At 46.0% G+C, this 18,965-nt stretch overlaps 1 protein-coding gene across 9 annotated transcripts in view; it reads right to left on the bottom strand.

Moving 5' to 3' along the window:
* SCTR (secretin receptor) overlaps positions 1-18,965 on the bottom strand; it is a 64,461-nt gene that overhangs the window by 38,449 nt on the left and 7,047 nt on the right. For 8 of the 9 annotated variants that reach the window (XR_004350805.1, XR_004350804.1, XR_004350807.1 and 5 more), the window contains exon 2: positions 13,878-14,013. Coding sequence is in view for 6 of the 9 variants with exons in the window: in XM_032638164.1 (XP_032494055.1) it covers positions 13,878-14,013 (136 nt within the window). In the remaining 3 variants the exon portion in view is untranslated. The remainder of the gene's footprint in view (positions 1-13,877; positions 14,014-18,965) is intronic. The other variant, XM_032638168.1, reaches the window with a different exon arrangement.

The following is an 18,965-nucleotide window of genomic DNA, read 5'->3' as shown; positions in this document are numbered from 1 at the left end:
GTGAGGGGACCCCTTGGCCTCGTTGCTTCTGAAGAAGCCCCACCGGCTCAGGCACACCTCCTGGGAGCAGACGGGGCATTTCCCCACTGTGGAAACACATGGGAGTCTCTTCCCTCACTTTGGGAGAAGTGGTTTCAGGGCTGAGGCTGGCCAGGTCAGCCAGGGCACTGGTCCATGGCCCCAGTCCACGAGGCCGGACGACCCATGTCCGGCTGGCCAGACAGATGGGAAGGGGGCCAGGGTGTCTGGCGGGCTTCCTGAGCTGGGGCATGTCAGGCCAGGCCCACAGGGACACTGGCCTGTGCTGGCAGAAGGCCGGGCGGGAGCGGCTGGTGGGGACTGGGAGGGAAGCGGGATCCCCCTACAGCTGGTTCACACCCATGCCCTTCCTATCAGCCAAGTAGGGAGAAGAGGCTGGGAAGGGGCCGTCCAGCCCTGTGCTGGACACACAGCAGGCGCTGTGCACCGCAGGGGTCGAGTAGGGTTGCCGTCCCACGGCAGAGACAAGGAACCCAGGCCCCAAGAGGCAAAGTGACATGCAGGGTGACAGCAGGACTGGTAGAGCTGAGATCCCACCGCCAGGCTGACCACTGGCGGTAGGAGGCCTGGAGGCTGACTCCACATGCCATCTCTCACGTCCCAAGCCCTGTGACATGGCCACACTCTCCCAGCCTTGGCCTCGCTGTCTGGGCAGGGCAGGGCAGGTGCTGGCAGACCCAGGGGACCAGCGTGTGAGGAGCGCATGGTGGCGGTGTGCCCCTTTAGCTGGTACATGGTTGAACCCTTTTAATTTTAACAGCTGTACTTTTTTTTTTTGCGGTACGCGGGCCTCTCACTGTTGTGGCCTCTCCTGTTGCGGAGCACAGGCTCCGGACGCGCAGGCTCAGCGGCCATGGCTCACGGGCCCAGCCGCTCCGCGGCATGTGGGATCCTCCCGGACTGGGGCACAAATCCGTGTCCCCTGCATCGGTAGGCGGACTCTCAACCACTGCGCCACCAGGGAAGCCCCAAACAGCTATACATTTTTAAAAAGAGAATTGAATATGCATTAAAAGGTTATAGAACAAGCACATCACAGCTGTGACTTTGAGGGTTACTACTGTTTAGGATGAGGCTAAGTTAAAAAAAAGTCAGTTGAAAAAAAAGGGAACCCTCATGCACTGTTGGTGGGAATGTAAGCCGGCACAGCCACTGTGGAAAATGGTATGGAGCTTCCTCAAAAAATTAAACTAGAGCCGCCATATGACCCAGCAATGCCGCCCCTGGACACACACCCAAAGGAAATGAAGTCACTATCTCAGGAGCGATCTGCACCCCACACGCACTGCAGCATTATCTGCCACAAAGTATGGAGACAGCCTAAGTGTCCATCAAAGGGTGAATGGGTAAGGAAAAGTACAGTGAAATATTGTTCAGTGAAATATTATTCAGCCTACTGGGATTCCCTGGCGGCCCAGTGGCTAGGACTCTGCACTGCAGGGGGCATAGGTTCGATCCCTGGTCAGGGAACTAAGATAGTGCGTGCCACGCCGCACAGCCAAAAACAAACAATAAAAAGGAAATCCTGCCATGTGTGACAACACGGCCGAACTCAGAGGACGTTATGCTCAGTGAAGTAAGCCAGACACAGAAACACAAACACTGTTATCATCTCCCTGGTATGTGGAATCCAAAAAAGTCAAACTCACAAAAGCAGAGAATAGAATGGTGGTTACCAGGGGCTGGGGCTGCAGGGAAAGGTGGAGAGGTTGGCTGAAGATTCCAGAGCTGCAGTCAGATATGATGAATAAGCCTAAGAGCTAACGTACAGAGTGCTGAAAAAAAGTCAGCCAATTGATTTAAAGGAAAAAATATTAAGGAAACCACAGTACATAAGGTGCATGGTGCAAGCGGGCTGGAGGGACTATGGCCGGGGGAGCAGGGGTCTGTGCGGCCCCCTGGATGCTTGCAGGGACCCCTTTTCTGCGGCTCCAGGGTGTGAGTGGAGGGCCTGACCCCACTCCCCACAGGCTCCTGCTCTGAGTGCGAGGAAGGCTGCACAAGCGGAACAGGAAAGGGAAGGGGGCGTCCTGGTCTGGCCTCCCCTGGGGCTCTGGCTCAGAAGGGACAAAGCACAGAACTCGGGTCACTGTCGGGGGCTGGGAGTTTTAGACCCAGAGCAGCAAAGCTCAGCGCCTGAGCCGGGGTTGAGGGGGACCCATGAGGTAAGGGATAGGGGAGCTTTGTACACAGAGCCACTAGGGAGGGCTCAGCGCCTCTGGGAGGGCAGGGCTGGAGTGAACGTAAACTGGCTGCTGCAGGGCAAGCAGGACCCAAGGCATCCCCACAACCCTCCACCATCTCTGAGGTCATCTGCTGACATTGACTGCCTGGCTGGAGGGGAAGGGATGGAAGGGTGTGCAAGTTTAAGTAGGGAAACAAGAAAAGACACCATGGGACCACAGATGTCATCTGGAGGGGCCAGGGGGGTGCCTGCCTGGTGCCCATGGCACAGCATGGCATCCTCGGTTGAAGTGAAGTGTGGTGGAGACGGACTGAGCTTTGGACACGCCACTTACCTCTATGAGCCTCACTTTCCTCATCTATAAAATGGGCGTGGTAACGTCCCCCAGGATTTTGGTGGGAATTAATGATTTGTGTTTGCAGTGGAACTTTTTTTCCTCCTGGTTATTTTTTTCCTTTTTTCTGTCCTTCCTCCTCAGATTACTAGTTCACAGTCTCCAAGGAGGGCAGGAAAACTTACGATCTCCCTGACTTGGGCTTCCAAAGGTCCCTGGGGCAGGGGGATAAAGAGGAATTCTGGTGTAATCAAAACGCTTAGGAGAAAACAGAAAAAGAGCAAGACTTCCCCTCAGACTAGGGAGATAAGGGGTGATGTGATGAGCAGGCACACAGAAGGTTCCAGAAAGAGGCATGAGTGCACTGCTGCCCATTCGCCCCAGATGGCGGGAAAGCCCAGAGGAGAAACGGCTGCGGGAACACGTCCAGATGGGCAGGACCAACAGCCTGTTTCCTGGCTTCATCATGCCCGCTCTGCCTTCTGAGCCCACCCCCAGGGGCAACCTGGGGCGGTCTCCTTGGCTTTGCAGTATTTACGGTTAGGCGTTGCCCTGCTTGTGATGGCTGGACCACACACAGAGGTGGTGGGGGTGGGTTAGAGGAACTGAAGGCCCAGGGTGGCAACGGCATTTAAAAGCATGGCACAGGAGCGACAGCAACGAGTCTGGGGGTGTTCCTCTTTAAGCCAAGAAGCACAAACCGTTCCACAGAGCTATCTTGGGGAGTAGTGGGGTGCCCACCACCTAGAGTGTTCAAGCAGAGAGGGTCATGCAGTTAGGAGGCTGCATGGGATGAGACGAAGGACCCTTTGAACGTGAGGCTGAGCGCCGCTTCCCTGAGGCAGGCTGGCTCTTTTGCCTGCGGGAGGCTTGCTCAAGGTGGCCTCAGAGCACCGGACGCCTCTCCTCCCTTCCCCGAAGGCACACAGAGCCTCCCCTCCCCCGACAGCACAAGGAGCCTCCCCTCCCCCGACAGCACAAGGAGCCTCCCCTCCCCGACGACACGAGCTGCATCTGGGGCCTGAAAAGTCCTCCTCGTCCTCCCTGGCTGAGACACCTCCTTTCACGCTGCCTCTCACAGTACACAGACATTAACTGGTGTCAACAGTCTCTCTCTTCCTCTTTTTTTTTTTTTCTTTCCAAATGCTAATCTTTTCTTGGGAGGGTGAGAATATCAGTCCCTCACAGCTCAGTCTGGATTGTAAAATAGACAATCCTCAGGATTTGCACTCAAAAGATATGGGCTGAGAGTCCTGTTTCAGCTCTGGGGGATCCCGTGCCTCTAAGAGCCTCAATTTCCTCATCTGTGAAGTGGGGATGACAACGGTACTTACTGCACAGGTTGTTTTAAGAACTGAAAAAATATGTCGAAAATGCTACATGAACATAAGTTACTTGTTTCTGAAAAACGAGCCCAGATCAGTAGAGCCAAGGAAAGGGTGAAGAGAGCTGGGCTCTGGGCAGGGGAGGGAGGTCCCAGGTTGCCTTGCTGCCAGTGGCCCTCAGGAGCCAGGAGAAGCCAGAAAAGGACTGGAATGTTTGTTAAGAGAAACTGCATTAAAAGCCAGCACGTAAGACACACTGATAGCAGCGCCACCACGTGGATGAACCTTGGAAACATTAGTGCAAGGAGGTGACACAAAGGTCACGGACTGTGGCTCCATTTGTTATGAAATGTCCAGAGTCAGCAAAAGCATAGAGACGGAGTGGATGCAAGGTTGCCAGGGGCGGAGGGGGGGCAAGATGAGGAGTGACTACTCAACGGGTACAGGTTTTATTTTGGGGTGATGAGAATGCTTTGGAGCTACATAGAGGTGGTGGTGGTTGCACTGTGAATGCACCAAATGCCATTGAGTTGTTTGCTTTAGGATGGTTAATATTGTGAATTTCACCTCAATAAAAAAGCACTGCCCTCCCGACACCCGCTAGAAGCCAGCCCATGTTCTTTGGGAGTGGGCAACCAGCCGGCAGAGACAAGAGGAAAAGGGGATGCTGTGTCCCCATTTTGAAGGCGAGGACACAAAGGTCCAGAGAGGACCGGGGTCTTGCCCAAGGTCACACGGCCCCTAAGTGACAGAGCAGCACACCTGCCCAGGTCTGTCCAAACTGCTAAGCCCACATCCTTCCTGCCACTGCACTGTCTCTCGGGAACATTCTTCCTTAGGGAGAGGCAAAGCCCTTCAACTGGCCAGCTCTGAGGGGGTATCAGCTTCTGAAAACAGAGCAATAAATAACCGGGTAGAGCACGCCATGCAGCTATTAGGGTGACCCTGAAATGTTCCCACAAAATGTTCCGAAGGCCTTGGCCACCTAACCCGGAATAGCTGAAGAGTTAATTTTTTATTCATGATAAGTGTGCCGGGCTTGGTGACAGCTCGTTTCCTGGGACTCTTCTGACATTCAAACATTAACCTCCTCCCCAGGGAAGACCGGGCAGCTTAACCATTAACCTACACCCCCAACAGAGAGTCCGCCAGCCCCTCCCCGCCTCAGGCGCCAGACAGATCCTTGCTGGGGACGGAGGGCCTGTGGGCCCAGGTGACCAGGACTTCAGGAGTCGTGCTCCTGAGTGGAGGTTATGGGGCCGGATCCCCCCCAGGCGGTCTCAGCCCCAGCCCCCATCCCCGCAACCTGGCCCTGATGGGGATCCGCGGGGCGGAGCCTGACCAAGGGCTCCATGCCTTTGCTGTTTCTCCTGTTTTCATTCTTTGAAGAAATCTTCCCCCGCGGCCACCGTGTCGGTTCTAAGCTCCACGATGGGTCTTCTGGTTCAGCTTTCTCAACCTGACAGCGGAACAGGCCTAAAGACTTTCCCAGGAGTCCAGGTCCTCAGAAGACTTCAGAAGACTCAGAAGTCTTCTGGCTCAGGCGCTTTTAAACCAGGTTTTCAAAACAACAGACCCCTTTTCCTAAATGAAAATTGCAGAAGGCCAAAATGCAAAACAGATCCAAGCGGCCCGAGCCTTTGCCCCGTTCACCCAGCTGCCACGGCCTGGCCAGACACAGTTGCAATTACTGCGTGTGCGGCACAGCCCCATCGCACACGAGGAGAGCGAGGTCTCCCCAGGGAGCTCACGGCAGAACCTGGCAGGAGTCCCACTGCGCCTTCTCAGCCCTGGATGCACAAGTAGGACCACATGGGAGCCTCTGGGGACAGAAGATGGCTAGACCTGCTCCAGGTCGGTGCTCCAGGTCTGAGCACATCCGCAGCCTCCCAGGAACTGCAATGTGAGGTCAGCATCCACAGGGTGACGGGCCCCCAGGTCAGGCTCTGGTGAGCACTCCCCATGGGTGACGTGGCTACACTTCTCACCCCAGCTGGTCTGTGACGAGCGGGGCAGGCCAGGGGCGTCCATGTCCTCTGCTGCAAAGGCTCTGCTTCACCTCTCTCTCTCTCCTTCAAGTCTCCTCTCTCCCTGCTCTCAGTCAAACGTCTGCACTCACTCATTCACCCAGTAAGTCATCAACAAACACACAACAACTACTAGGTCTCGCAGGCCCTGTGCCCCGCGCTGGGGAAAAAGGGGAAAGTGACACAGTCCCTCCCAATCCAGGAAACACATCCCTACGATGCAGTGCAGAGGTGCCAGGAGGGAGAGAAACAGAGGGTCCTGCAGAAGTCCGGGTGGCCAGTTACACGGGGAGAAATTGTTCCTGGAGGAGTCTAAAAAGGAGAGTGGTTGGCAGAGTGGAAAACAGGGAATGGTGTTGAAGCAGAGGGATCAGCATGTGCAAAGGCGCAGAGGCATGAGAGAAACATACACGGTCAGGAAGTTGTAAGCAATTTGGTTGAGCCAAGCGGCAATGTCTGGGATGGATGCGTGGACAAGGGAGTGGGAGCTAAACCTCATCCTGCAGCCACTGGGGAGCAATAGGACATTTAAACACTTCAGATGCTTATTTTTAAAATAACAGTCTGTAACTTCTAAGTGTGAACTAAAGTTCACCATCATCTCTCCCAGTGGCTTGCCATTCTAGGCTTTATCCCTCAGGCCTGAATGCAAGTCCCACGCTCTGTCACGGGAATTTCTGGCGTTCACCTTGGGGACATGCAGGCAGCTGTAGTTTCTGGGGTGACAGGAGGGCCCAGGAAGTCAGGAGGCTGTGGCTCAATGGTGGGCCCCTGTGAGCCGTAAGACTACTGTCTGGCTTCCCCGAAGAACCTGCCACAGCCAGCAGAGGGGAAGGAAAGGCTCAACCTACGGCAGGAAGTTGTCATCCTGCCCCGTCCCTCATGCAGAGGACGGGTGACTCCACTGAAGCCCATCGCAGCACCCACACTGCTGGGCCTCTGCCGCCCACGGCACCACCTTCCTCCTGCCCCCGGCTGCTCCTGATGGATTCGTGCAGGGGCCCGGGGCCGCTCCGGGGCCCTCTCCTCCTCCCCTTCCCTCATCCTCTCCTCCTGCAACCTCAGCCTCAGTTGCCAGCCAGACAGAAGTGTTCCCCAGCCCGGCCCTCCTCTGAAGCCTCCACTCCGTGTGTCTAGAACTGAACTCACGACCTTCATCTCTTCTCCCCCAAAATACTCCCCCCTCCTCCCTGGAAGTGCTGCAGCCACCTTACAACCAGGAGGCGAATGCCACACATTGAGCAGAAAGACAGGAGGGATCTGGACACCTGGGAACTCTGCACCAGCTCTGGATCTTTTGTGGTGTCTAAGAAACCAACCCCTATTTGATGAAGCTTGCTTACCAAGTCTCTGCCACATGTGCAAAAACACATTCCTAAGCCATAAGAGAGGAGTCCAAGCTCCTTTTTTCTCACCATTCTCACCTCACAACAAGAAGTGCTAAATATTTTTTGAACGGATTCTTTCAATTTCACACCAACCCAATAAAACAGATGTTGAAACTGAGGCCCAGAGACATAGAACTCAAGATCACACAGCCTAATTTAAAAGCCTGGGCTCCCCGTTCCCCCTCTGCACCCCTCTTCCTCTCTCTTTCTTTTGGAAAATGCAGAGATGGGGCTGCCTTCCCCTCGCAGCCACACACATAGCGCCGCCATCGCCACCAGAGGGCAGACAGTTGTGTTCAGGGAGCGGGATGCGGGACGGGAGGGAGGGGAGGGAGGGGAGGGGAAGTCCTGGCGGACACAGCTGAGACGACCAGAAGGCACAGCGGCAGCCGCGGTTCGGGGGCAGCCAGATTCCTGGGAGGGGGGCAGGGAAGGAGTCACGGGCCTGGCCGTGGGGGACGAGAAAGTGGGCGACCAACAGTCCAAGGATCCCAAGAGCAAAGGCCATGACTTGGAGATAAGAGTACTGCAGAAGGACCTGTCTGGTCTGTACGCCGACAAGCCAGATAACCTAGATGGAAAGGATCAATTCCCAGAAACACACAACCTACCAAGACGGAGGTATGAGCAAGTAAAAACTCGGAGCAGACCTCTAACTAGTCGGGAGATGGAATGTGTCATAAAAAATCTCTCAACAACAAAAGCCCAGATGGCCTCACCGACAGGGTCTACCAAATGTTTAGAGGAATTAACACCAAGCCTCCTCAAAGGCTTCCAAAAAACCGTAAAGGAGGAAACACTTGCAAAATCATTCTATGAGGCCACCATCACCCTGATACCAAAGCCACACAAAGACTCTACAAGAAAAGAAAACTACAGACCAATATCTGCGATGAACATTGATGTAAAAGTTCTCAACAAAATACTAGCGCATTGAATTGAACAGCACATGAAAACAATTATACACTATGACCAAGTGGGATCTATTCCTGCGATGCAGGGGTGGTTCAAAATGTGAATATTGCTCAATGCGATACACCACATTAACAAAATGAAGAACAAAAACCACAGGATCATCTCAGCTGGTGCAGAAAAAGTATTTGACAAGATTCAACACCCTTTCATGGTAAAAAACACTTATGCTAGAAATAAAAAGAAACTATCTCAATATAATAAAGGCCATATATATAAAGGCCACAGCGAACATCATACTCAATGATGAAGCCTGAAAGCTTTTTCTATAAGATCAGGAACAAGACAAGGACACCCACTTTTGCCACTTGTATTCAGCATAGTACTGGAAGCCCTAGCGTATAGCAAGTAGGCAAGAAAAATAAATAAAAGGTGTCCAAATTGGAGGAAAGAAGTAAAATTATCTCTGTTTGCAAACAATGTGATCTTATGTGTAGAAAACCCTAATGATGCCTCAAATGGACTCACCAAAGTGACAGGGTAGATATAAAATCAACACACAAAAATTAGTTGCATTCCTATACACTAGTGAGGAACAACCTACAAAGGAAATTATGAAACAAATCCATTTACAATAGCATTAAAAAGAACAAAAACCTTATGAATAAACCTAACTACCAACGTGAAAGACATGCACACTGAAAACTACCAAACACTGCTGAAAGAAATTAAAGGCACAAATAAATGGAAAGACAACCTGTATTCATGGATTAGATGTCATAATATTTTAAGATGTCAATACTACCTAAAGTGATCTACAGATTCAATGCAATCTTTATCAAAATCCCAATGACAGGGACTTCCCTGGTTGCCTAGTGGTTAGGATTATGGGCTTTCACCGCCATGGCCCAGGTTCAATCCCTGGTCAGGGAACTGAGATCCCGCAAGATGCATGGCACAGCCAAAACCAACAACAACAAAGAAATCCCAATGACAGAAATATTTCATTTAATATTTATGTATTTAATATTATTTTCAGAAATAGAAAAATTCATCCTAAAATTCTTAATGGAATCTCAAAGGACCTGGGAATAGTTAAAACCATCTTGAAAAACAACAAATTTGGGGATCTCATATTTCCTGATTTCAAAACCCATTTGAAAGCTACAGTAATCAAAACAGTGTGGTACTGGCATAAAGACAGACATATAGACCAATGTAATAGGAAAGAGAGCCCCCAAATAAACCTTCACATATATGGTCAAGTGATTTTTTTAGCAAGGTGCCAAGACCATTCAATGGGAAAAGGACAGTCTTTCAACAAATGGTGCTGGGAAAACTGAATGTCCATGTGCAAAAGAATGAAGATGGACCTTTACCTTATACCACACATAAAAATTAACTCAAAAATGGACCAAGGACCTAAATGTAAGAGCTAAAACTATAAAATTCTTAGAGGAAGTTTCATGAGATTGGATTTGGCAGTGCTTTCTTGGATATGACACCAAAAGAACTGACAACAAAAGTAAAATTAGATATATTAGGTTATACATCAAACTTAAAAACTTGTACATCAAAGGACACAATCAACAGAATGAAAAGGCAACCTACAGAACAACAGAAATCATTTGCAAATCATATATCTGATAAAGGGTTAATATCCAGAATATATAAAGAACTACAACTCCATAACAAAAAACCAAACAACCCTATTTAAAAATGGTCAAAGGACTTGAAAGGACATTTCTTTAAAGAAAACATACAAATGGCCAAGAAACACAGGAGAATATGCTCAACATCACTAATTATCATGTAAATGAAGATCAAAACCTCAATGAGATACCATAGGCCAATCACAAAAAGACAAATACCGTATGATTCCAGTTATTTGTGGTACCTAGAACCATTCAATCCACAGAAACAGAAAGCAGAATGATGGTTCCCAGGGGATAATGGAAGAGAGGAAAAGAGTTGTTGTTTAATGGGTATAGAGCTCCAGTTTTGCAAGATAAAAGGTTTTGGAGATTGGGTGCACAGCAATGTGAACTTAACACAACTGTACTGTACACTGAGAAACGGTTAAGTTGATGAAGTTTACATGTTTTTTTAAACTTCTTTTTAAATTTCTTCAAAGAAGACATACAGATGGCCAACAGGCACATGAAAAGATGCTCAACATCACTGATCATCAGGGAAATACAAATCAAAACCACCACAAGGGCTTCCCTGGTGGCGCAGTGGTTGAGAGTCCGCCTGCCGATGCAGGGGTCGTGGCTTTGTGCCCCGGTCCGGGAGGATCCCACATGCCACGGAGCGGCTGGGGCCCGTGAGCCATGGCTGCTGAGCCTGCGCTCCGCAGTGGGAGAGGCCACAACAGTGAGAGGCCCGCATACCACAAAAAAAAAAAAAAAAATCACAAGATATCACCTCACACCTGTCAGAATGACTATTATCAAAAAGACAAGAAATAACAAGTGTTGACAAGGGTGTGGAGAAAAGGGAACCCTCGTGCACTGTTGGTGGGAATGTAACTGCTTCAGCCACTGGGGAGAAACTATGGAAAGTCCTCAAAAACTTAAAAAATAGAATTATCACATGATCCAGCAATTCCACTCCTGGGTATTTATCCAAAGAAAACAAAAACAGTAATTAGAAAAGATTCATGCACCCCTATGTTCACTGCATTATTTACAATAGTCAAGATACGGAAGCAACCCAAGTGCCCATCAACAGATGAACGCACAGATAAAGAAGATGTGGTACATATATACACAATGGAATGTTAGTCATAAAAAAGAATGAAATCTTGCCAGTTGTGACGATATGCATGGACCTAGAGGGTATTATGATAAGTGAAATAAGTCAGACAAAGACAAATACTATACGATTTCACTATGATTTCTATGATTTTATAAATGTGGAATCTATAAAACAAATGAACAAACATAACTAAAAAGAAACACGTTACAGAGAACAAACAGGTGGTTGCCAGAGGGAGGCAGGGTGGGGGAGGAAAGAAATAAGTGAGGGATATTAAGAGATACAAAGTCCCAGTTGCAAAATAAATGAGTCACCGGTATGAAATGTACAGAGTGGGGAATGTAGTTAATAACTATGTAATATCTTTGTATGGTGACACATCATAACTAGACTTGTCTTGGTGATCATTTTGAAACATATAGAAATATTAAATCACTATGTTCTGTATCAGAAACTAACATAGCGTTGTAGGTCCATTATACTTTGAAAACAATCAAACAGACAAATTCGTAGACAGAGATCAGATTTGTGGGTACCAGAGGCCGGGCTGGGGGGAACTGCAGGAAGGTGGTCAAAAGGTACAAACTTCCAGTTATAAGATAAGTAAGTGGTAGGGATGTGGCGTGCAGCGTGATAAACACAGTTACCACTGCTGTGTGTTATATGTGAAGGTCGTTCAGAGAGCAATCTCCAGAGTTCTCGTCACGCCATTTTTTTCTAGTTCTTTAACTCTGCACCTATAAGAGATGATGGTGTCACTAAACTTCTTGTGATAGTCACTTCATGATGTATGTAAGTCAAATCATTATGCTGTGCACCTTAAACTTATACACTGCTGTGTGTCAACTATATCTCAATAAAACTAGAAGAAAAAGAAAGAAAAATGGTTAAGACAGTAAAATTTATGTTACACATATTTTACTACAATTAAAAAAACAAAGCAAAACACTGACAACATCAAATGTTGTCAAGGATGTGGAGCTACAGGAACGCTCATTCACTGCTGGTGGGAAATTAAAATGGCACAGCCACTTGAAAGACAGTTTTGGCAGCTTCTTACGAAACTGAACATGCTCTCACCATACGATCTAGCAACCATTCTCTTTGGTATTTATCCAAATGAATTGAAAACTTATGTCTGCAGAGAACAACTTGATTTAGAATTGCCAACACTTGGAAGCAACCAAGATGTCTTTCAGTAGGAGAATGGATAAACTGTGGCACATCCAGACAGTGGAATATTCTTCAGCTCAAAGAAGAAATGAGCTACCAAGCCATGAAAAGACATGAGAAAAACCTTAAATGTATATTACCAAGTGAAAGAAACCAACCTGAAAAGATTACACACTGCATGATTCCAACTATATGACTTTCTGGAAAAGGCAAAACTATGGAGAGAGTAAAAAGATCAGTGGTTGCCAGGGGTTAGAGGAGAGAGCGGGATGCATAGGTGGAGCACAGAGGATTTTCAGGCAAGAGAGACTACTCTGTATGATAGTATAATTGTGGATACATGCAATCATACATTTTTCAAAACCCACTGAATATGAACACTAAGGGTGACCCCTAATGTAAACTGTGGACTCTGAGTGACGATGGTGTGTAGGTTCATCAGCTGTAACCAATGTAGCACCGGCTGCAGGATGCTGACGGTGAGGGAGACTGTGTGTTTGGGTGGGAGGGGGTAGCAGAGAGTACGTGGGAACGCTCTGTACTTTCTGCTCCACTCAGCAGGGAACTGCTCTAAAAAATAAAGTCTATTAAAAAGAAATTCACATCACATAAAATTAACCATTAGCCATTTTAAAGTACAATCAGTGGCATTTAGTACATTCACAGTGTTGTGTGACCGGCACCTCTATCCAGTTGTAGACACTTCACCACGACCAAAAGGCAGTTCCTACACAGTTACTCCCCAGCCATTTCCCCTGAGCCCCTGACAACCATGAATCTAACTTCTGTCTCTATGAATTTGTCTAATCTGGACATTTCATACAAGGAGAATCATATAACACATGGCCTCTTACAACAGACTTCTTTCACTTCACTTTTTAAAAAATTTATCCATGTGGTAGTATCAGTACTTCATTCCTTTTTAAGACTGAATACTGTTCTATTGTATATACAGACCACATCTTCGTTACCCATTCATCAGCTGACAGACACTTGGGTTGTTTCCACCTGTTGCCTATTTGTAACCCGTGCTGCTAAGACCTTGCCTGTACAAGTCTTTGTCTGACTACCTGTAAAGGATTCTTCTCTTAATGCTACATCCCTCCCTGCCCTTAGATGAGTGAAAGCAAAGCAGATAAGTGAAGGAAGGGAACAGAAATAAAATTAACATGTAAATATCAAATTAATAATATTTACAGTCCTAACTAATAACAAATATTTAAATTAATAATATTTAAAATAATAATATTTAAGAAACACCTGTATTAACATACTTTATCTCATATATCTTTATAATTCTGATGTAGACTTTATCACCTGTGTTTTATAGATCAGTAAAGCAAGACTCAGAAGGTTAAATAATCTGTCCGTGTTCACACAGCCGGTGAGGGTCAGCCAGCAATGGACTCCAAGTTTTCCAGACCCCACGCTGCCTCTCCCATCAAACTAGCAGTAGAGGTGAGAGAATGGGTGAGAAGTACACTGCCTTGATAAGTAATTCTCACCAAAAGCTTACCTTGGTGAAGTCATCATGCAGAAGCTAATGGTTCAACAACCCTGGCCGTAACCACAAACTCAGAGAACCAAAGAGAGGCAATGACATGGTTTCTCTGGGTGTGTATAGACTGGTCACCAGGGTCACTCCAGGCCCGTCCCCTCAGCTTATTCTCTGAAAGGACACAGCTGCTCCAGCCCCTACCTGCCCCCAACCCAGTGGACCTGGACGCAACTCACATCCCAGAGTGGGCCCAGGTGTGCACGTACCTGGGGCCGGGTGCCTGGCCTTCTCCTCGGCGAGTCCCTGCAGACACTGGTCCCGTTCTTCCCGCAGCACCTGCAGCACAGCACACAGCCGAGGGAGGGCTCCCACCTGCAAGCCCAAAGTCGAGAATGCTCGTCACTGTCACGAAGCTGAGTCTAGTACGCAGGGCGGGGCCAGACAATGGAGACTCAAAATGAGGAAGACAGACTAGTGAATATGACCAAAAAAAGAGCATGCTCATAGATACAGACAACAAACTTGTGGTTACCAGCAGGAAGAGGGAAGGAGGGCAAGCTAGGGGCAGGGCAGTAAGAGGTACAAGCTGCTAGGTATAAAACAAGCTACAAGGATACGTTGTACAACACAGGGAACAGAGCCCATATTTTACAATAACTATAAATGGAGCATAACCTTTAAAAACTGTGAATCACTAATTGTACACCTATAGCCTATACAGTATCGTAGAGCAACTATACTTCAATAAAAAAGACCTGTAAAAAAAGTAATGTAAACTAGACTTTAGTTAATGTATCAATATTAGCTCATCAATTTTAACAAATGCACCACTTTTATGCAAGACATTAGTAACAGGAGACACTGGAGAGGAAGGGTTGAGGGGGTATATGGTCATTCTTTGTACTTTCTGCAGACTTTTTCTGTAAACCTAAATCCTCTCAACAAAATAAATTATATTAATTTAAAAAGAATAAGGGGGAGAAATCAGTTCACCTACTTTAAAGACTCGCTGTATAGCTACAGTAATCAAAACAGCATGGTATTAGTAGAAGAACAGGCAATGGTGTTAGAGCGACTGGACAGCTACAGATAACAAAATGAACCTTGAACTAAGACTCATACCTTGTACAAAAATTACCTCAAAATGATCATGGACTTGAGCGCAAAACATTAAACTAAAACTTTTAGAAAAAACATAGAAAATCTTCAAGATGTAAGGCCAGGCAAAGATTTCTTATACTTGACACCAAAAGCACAATCCATAAAAAGAAAAAATTGATAAATTGGACTTCACCAAAATTAAAAACTTTTGCTCCAAGAAAAACCATGTTAAGAGGATGAAAAGGCAAGCTACAGATGAGGAGACGATATGTGCAATCTGCAAATTAGAACTAATATCTAGAACAGACAGAGAACATTCAAAACTCAATAGTAAACAAATTAAAAAATCTATTTAAGGACTTCCCTGGTGGTGCAGTGGTTAAGAATCCGCCTGCCAGTGCAGGGGAAGCAGGTTCGATCCCTGGTCCAGGAAGATCCCACGTGCCGCGGAGCAACTAAGCCCATGCGCCACAACTATTGAAGCCTGTGTGCCCTAGAGCCCACAAGCCACAACTACTGAGCCTGTGCTCTGGAGCCTGTGAGCCACAACTACTGAGCCTGTGTGCTGCAGCTACTGAAGCCAGCACACCTAGAGCCTGTGCTCCACAATAAGAGAAGCCACCGCAATGAGAAACCCACGCACCGCAAAGAAGAGTAGCCCCTGCTCGCCACAACTAGAGAAAGTTCGCACGCAGCAACGAAGACCCAACGTGGCCAAAAAAAAAAAAAAAAATCTATTTAGAACATAGGCAAAATGCATGAAAAGACATTTCAGAGAAGACACACAGATGGCAAATAAGCACATGAAAAGATGTTCAACATTATTAGCTATTAGGTAAATGCAAATTGAAATGGTAATGTGATATCACTACATGCTTATCAGAATATCTAACATAAAAAATGACAACAATGCTGGCGAGGTTGTGGTGAAACTAGGTCACGGACACATTGCTGGTGGGACTGTAAAATGAGACAACCACTCTGGAAAACAGGTTGACAGTGTCTTAAGAAAAGCTAAACATGCAACTATCATATGACCCAGCCATTGCACTCTTGGGCATTTACCCCGGAGAAATGAAAACGTATATTCAGAAAAAAAACCCTGTACACTACTATTTGTAGCAGCTTTATTCCTAACAGCCCAAAACTGTAACAGTCCAGATGCCTTTCAATGGGTAAATGGTTAAACAAACTATGGTACATCCATACTATGAAATTCTACTCAGCAATAAAAAGGAACAAAGTAGTAATACATGGACCAACTTAAATGAATATCCAGAGAAATATGCTGAATGAAAAAGCCAATCCCAAATGGTTACATACTGTATGATTCCATTTATATAACATTCTTTTTTAAATTTAATTATTTTATATTGGGGTATAGTTGATTTACAACCTTTGTGTTAGTTTCAGGTGTACAGCAAAGTGATTCAGTTATACATGTGTCCATTCTTTTTCAGATTCTTTCCCCATACAGGTTATTACAGAGTACTGAGTAGAGTTCCCTGTGCTGTACAGTAGGTCCTTGTTGGTTATCTATTTTATATAGCGTAGTGTGTATATGTTAATCTCAAACACCTAATTTATCCCTCCACCCCCTTTCCCCTTTGGTAACCATAAGTTTGTTCTCTATGTCTGTGAGTCTGTTTTGTCAATACATTCATTTGTATCATTATTTTTAGATTCCACATCATTTATATAACATTCTTGAAACAGCAAAATTATATCAATAGAAATGGAGACCCTATTAGTGGTTGTCAGGAGTGAAGGGAGGGTGAGGGTGGGAGGGAGGGAGGTGTGACTCTAACAGGGCACCACGAAGGGTCCTCAGGGTTGCAAACTTGTTTTGCACCTTGAGTGGATCAACATCAGTATCATAGCTGGTCAGTCAAACCCCAGCTCACTTGCAAACACTAAGAAAGAAGTAAACGCGCATTGCTATGTGCCACTGAGTTTCTGTGACTGTTACACAGCACAGCTGACTGGGTAGGAGTGACGTTTCCCCAAAGTGAGTGGCCATGTGCATTGCTGGAAATGAAGAAAGGGGCGCTGCAGCAAAGAGGGTCTTGAGAGCGATGGAGCAAGATGAGGAGTGAGGGAACACCTACAGTGGGAACCTCTCCAAGAAAAATTTAACTTCCTTTGTGTTTTTCCCTGGGACTATGCAAAAATAAACATCAGAAGACAGTTTAACTTTTTCTTTTCATTCTACATTTCTTTTTCTTAAGTTGTAGTAAAATATACATAACACTTACCATTTTAACCGTGGTTTAGTGTACAGAGTTGTACAATGATCACCCCTATCCATCTCCAGGACTTTTCAACTGGCCCAACAGAAACTCTGTACCAATTAAATAGTAACTATCCGTTACCCTTCCTGGAGTCCCTGGCAACCTCTATTCTACTTTCTGATTCTATGAATGTGTCTGTTCTAGGTACTTCATATAATTGGAGTCATGCAATATCTGCTTTTTCGTGTCTGGCTCATTTCACATCCACATTGTAGCATCTATCAGAATTTCCTTCCTTTTTAAGGATGAATACTATTCCACTGTATGGACAGACCACACTTTGTTCATCCATTCATCGCTGGGTTGTTTCCATCTCTTGGCTACTGTGAATAATGCAGCCAGGAACAGAGATGTACAAATATCTTTTCGAGTCCCTGCTTTGATTCTTCTGGGTACGTACCCAGAAGCAAAATGTGTGGATCATATGGTAATTCTGTGTTTACTTTTTTAAGAAACCACCACACTGTTTTCCACAGCAGCTGCCCCATATTACCTTCCCGCCAGCAATGCATAGAGTTCTAATTTCTCTATGTCCTCATCAACCGTTGTTATTCTGTGCTAATAATATCCATCTTAGTGGGTACGAAGTGAATCATCCCACATTTCTTTTACCCTTATCCTTCCATTAAAATTGAATAAACTGGGACTTCCCTGGCGGTCTAGTGGTTAAGACTCCACGCTGCCAATACAGGGGGCCAGAAAATATTTTTAAAGACAAAAAAGAAAAAAAAAAGATGAAGAAGAAAAAAACTATTATCTATAGTTCACCCCCTTTAAAAAAAAGTATTAAATATAATTTTACTTAAAATTCACAGGAGGAGAAACAAGTGAAGGTGAAAGTATTGCTAAAATTAATATAAAATTTTCCTCAAAACAAGAGCTATTAGTACTGAAAAGTTCCCTTTAAACAGGTTTTAAAAATCAAGTTTGTCTCTTAGGGGAAAACATAGGCAGAACACTCTATGACATAAATCACAGCAAGATCGTTTTTGACCCACTCCTAGAGAAATGGAAATAATAACAAAAATAAACAAATGGGACCTAATGAAACTCAAAAGCTTCTGCATAGCAAAGGAAACCATAAACAAGACGAAAAGACAACTCTCAGAATGGCAGAAAATATTTGCAAATGAAGCAACCGACAAAGGATTAATCTCCAAAATTTACAAGCAGCTCATGCAGCTCAATACCAAAAAAACAAACAGTCCAAAAGTGGGCAGAAGACCTAAATAGACATTTCTCCAGAGAAGATATACAGATGGCCAGCAAACACATGAAAGGATGCTCAACATCACTAATCATTAGAGAAATGCAAATCACAACTACAATGAGATATCATCTCACACTGGTCAGAATGGCCATCATCAAAAAATCTACAAACAATACATGCTGGAGAGGGTGTGGAGAAAAGGGAACACTCTTGCACTGTTGGTGGGAATGTAAACTGATACAGCCACTGTGGAGAACAGTATGGAGGTTCCTTAAAAAACTAAAAATAGAACTACCATATGACCCAGCAATCTCACTACGGGGCATATACCCTGAGAAAACCATAATTCAAAAAGAGTCATGTACCACAATGCTCACTGCAGCTCTATTTACAATAGCCAGGACATGGAAGCAACATAAGTGTCCATCGACAGATGAATGGATAAAGAAGATGTGGCACATACATACAACGGAATATTACTCAGCCATAAAAAGAAACAAAATTGAGTTATTTGCAGTGAGGTGGATGGACCCAGAGTCTGTCATACAGAGTGAAGTAAGTCAGAAAGAGAAAAACAAATACCGTATGCTAACACATATATATGGAATCTAAGGAAAAAAATGGTCATGAAGAACCTAGGGGCAGGACAGGAATAAAGATGCAGACATAGAGAATGGACCTGGGGACACAGGGAGGGAGAAGGGTAAGCTGGGACAAGGTGA

The sequence above is a fragment of the Phocoena sinus genome, chromosome 7 (genome assembly GCF_008692025.1).
Source record: "Phocoena sinus isolate mPhoSin1 chromosome 7, mPhoSin1.pri, whole genome shotgun sequence".
In the NCBI taxonomy this organism is placed as follows: domain Eukaryota; kingdom Metazoa; phylum Chordata; class Mammalia; order Artiodactyla; family Phocoenidae; genus Phocoena; species Phocoena sinus.
Note: the sequence above shows the minus strand (reverse complement) of the source record. Positions and strands in the feature narration are given on the sequence as shown.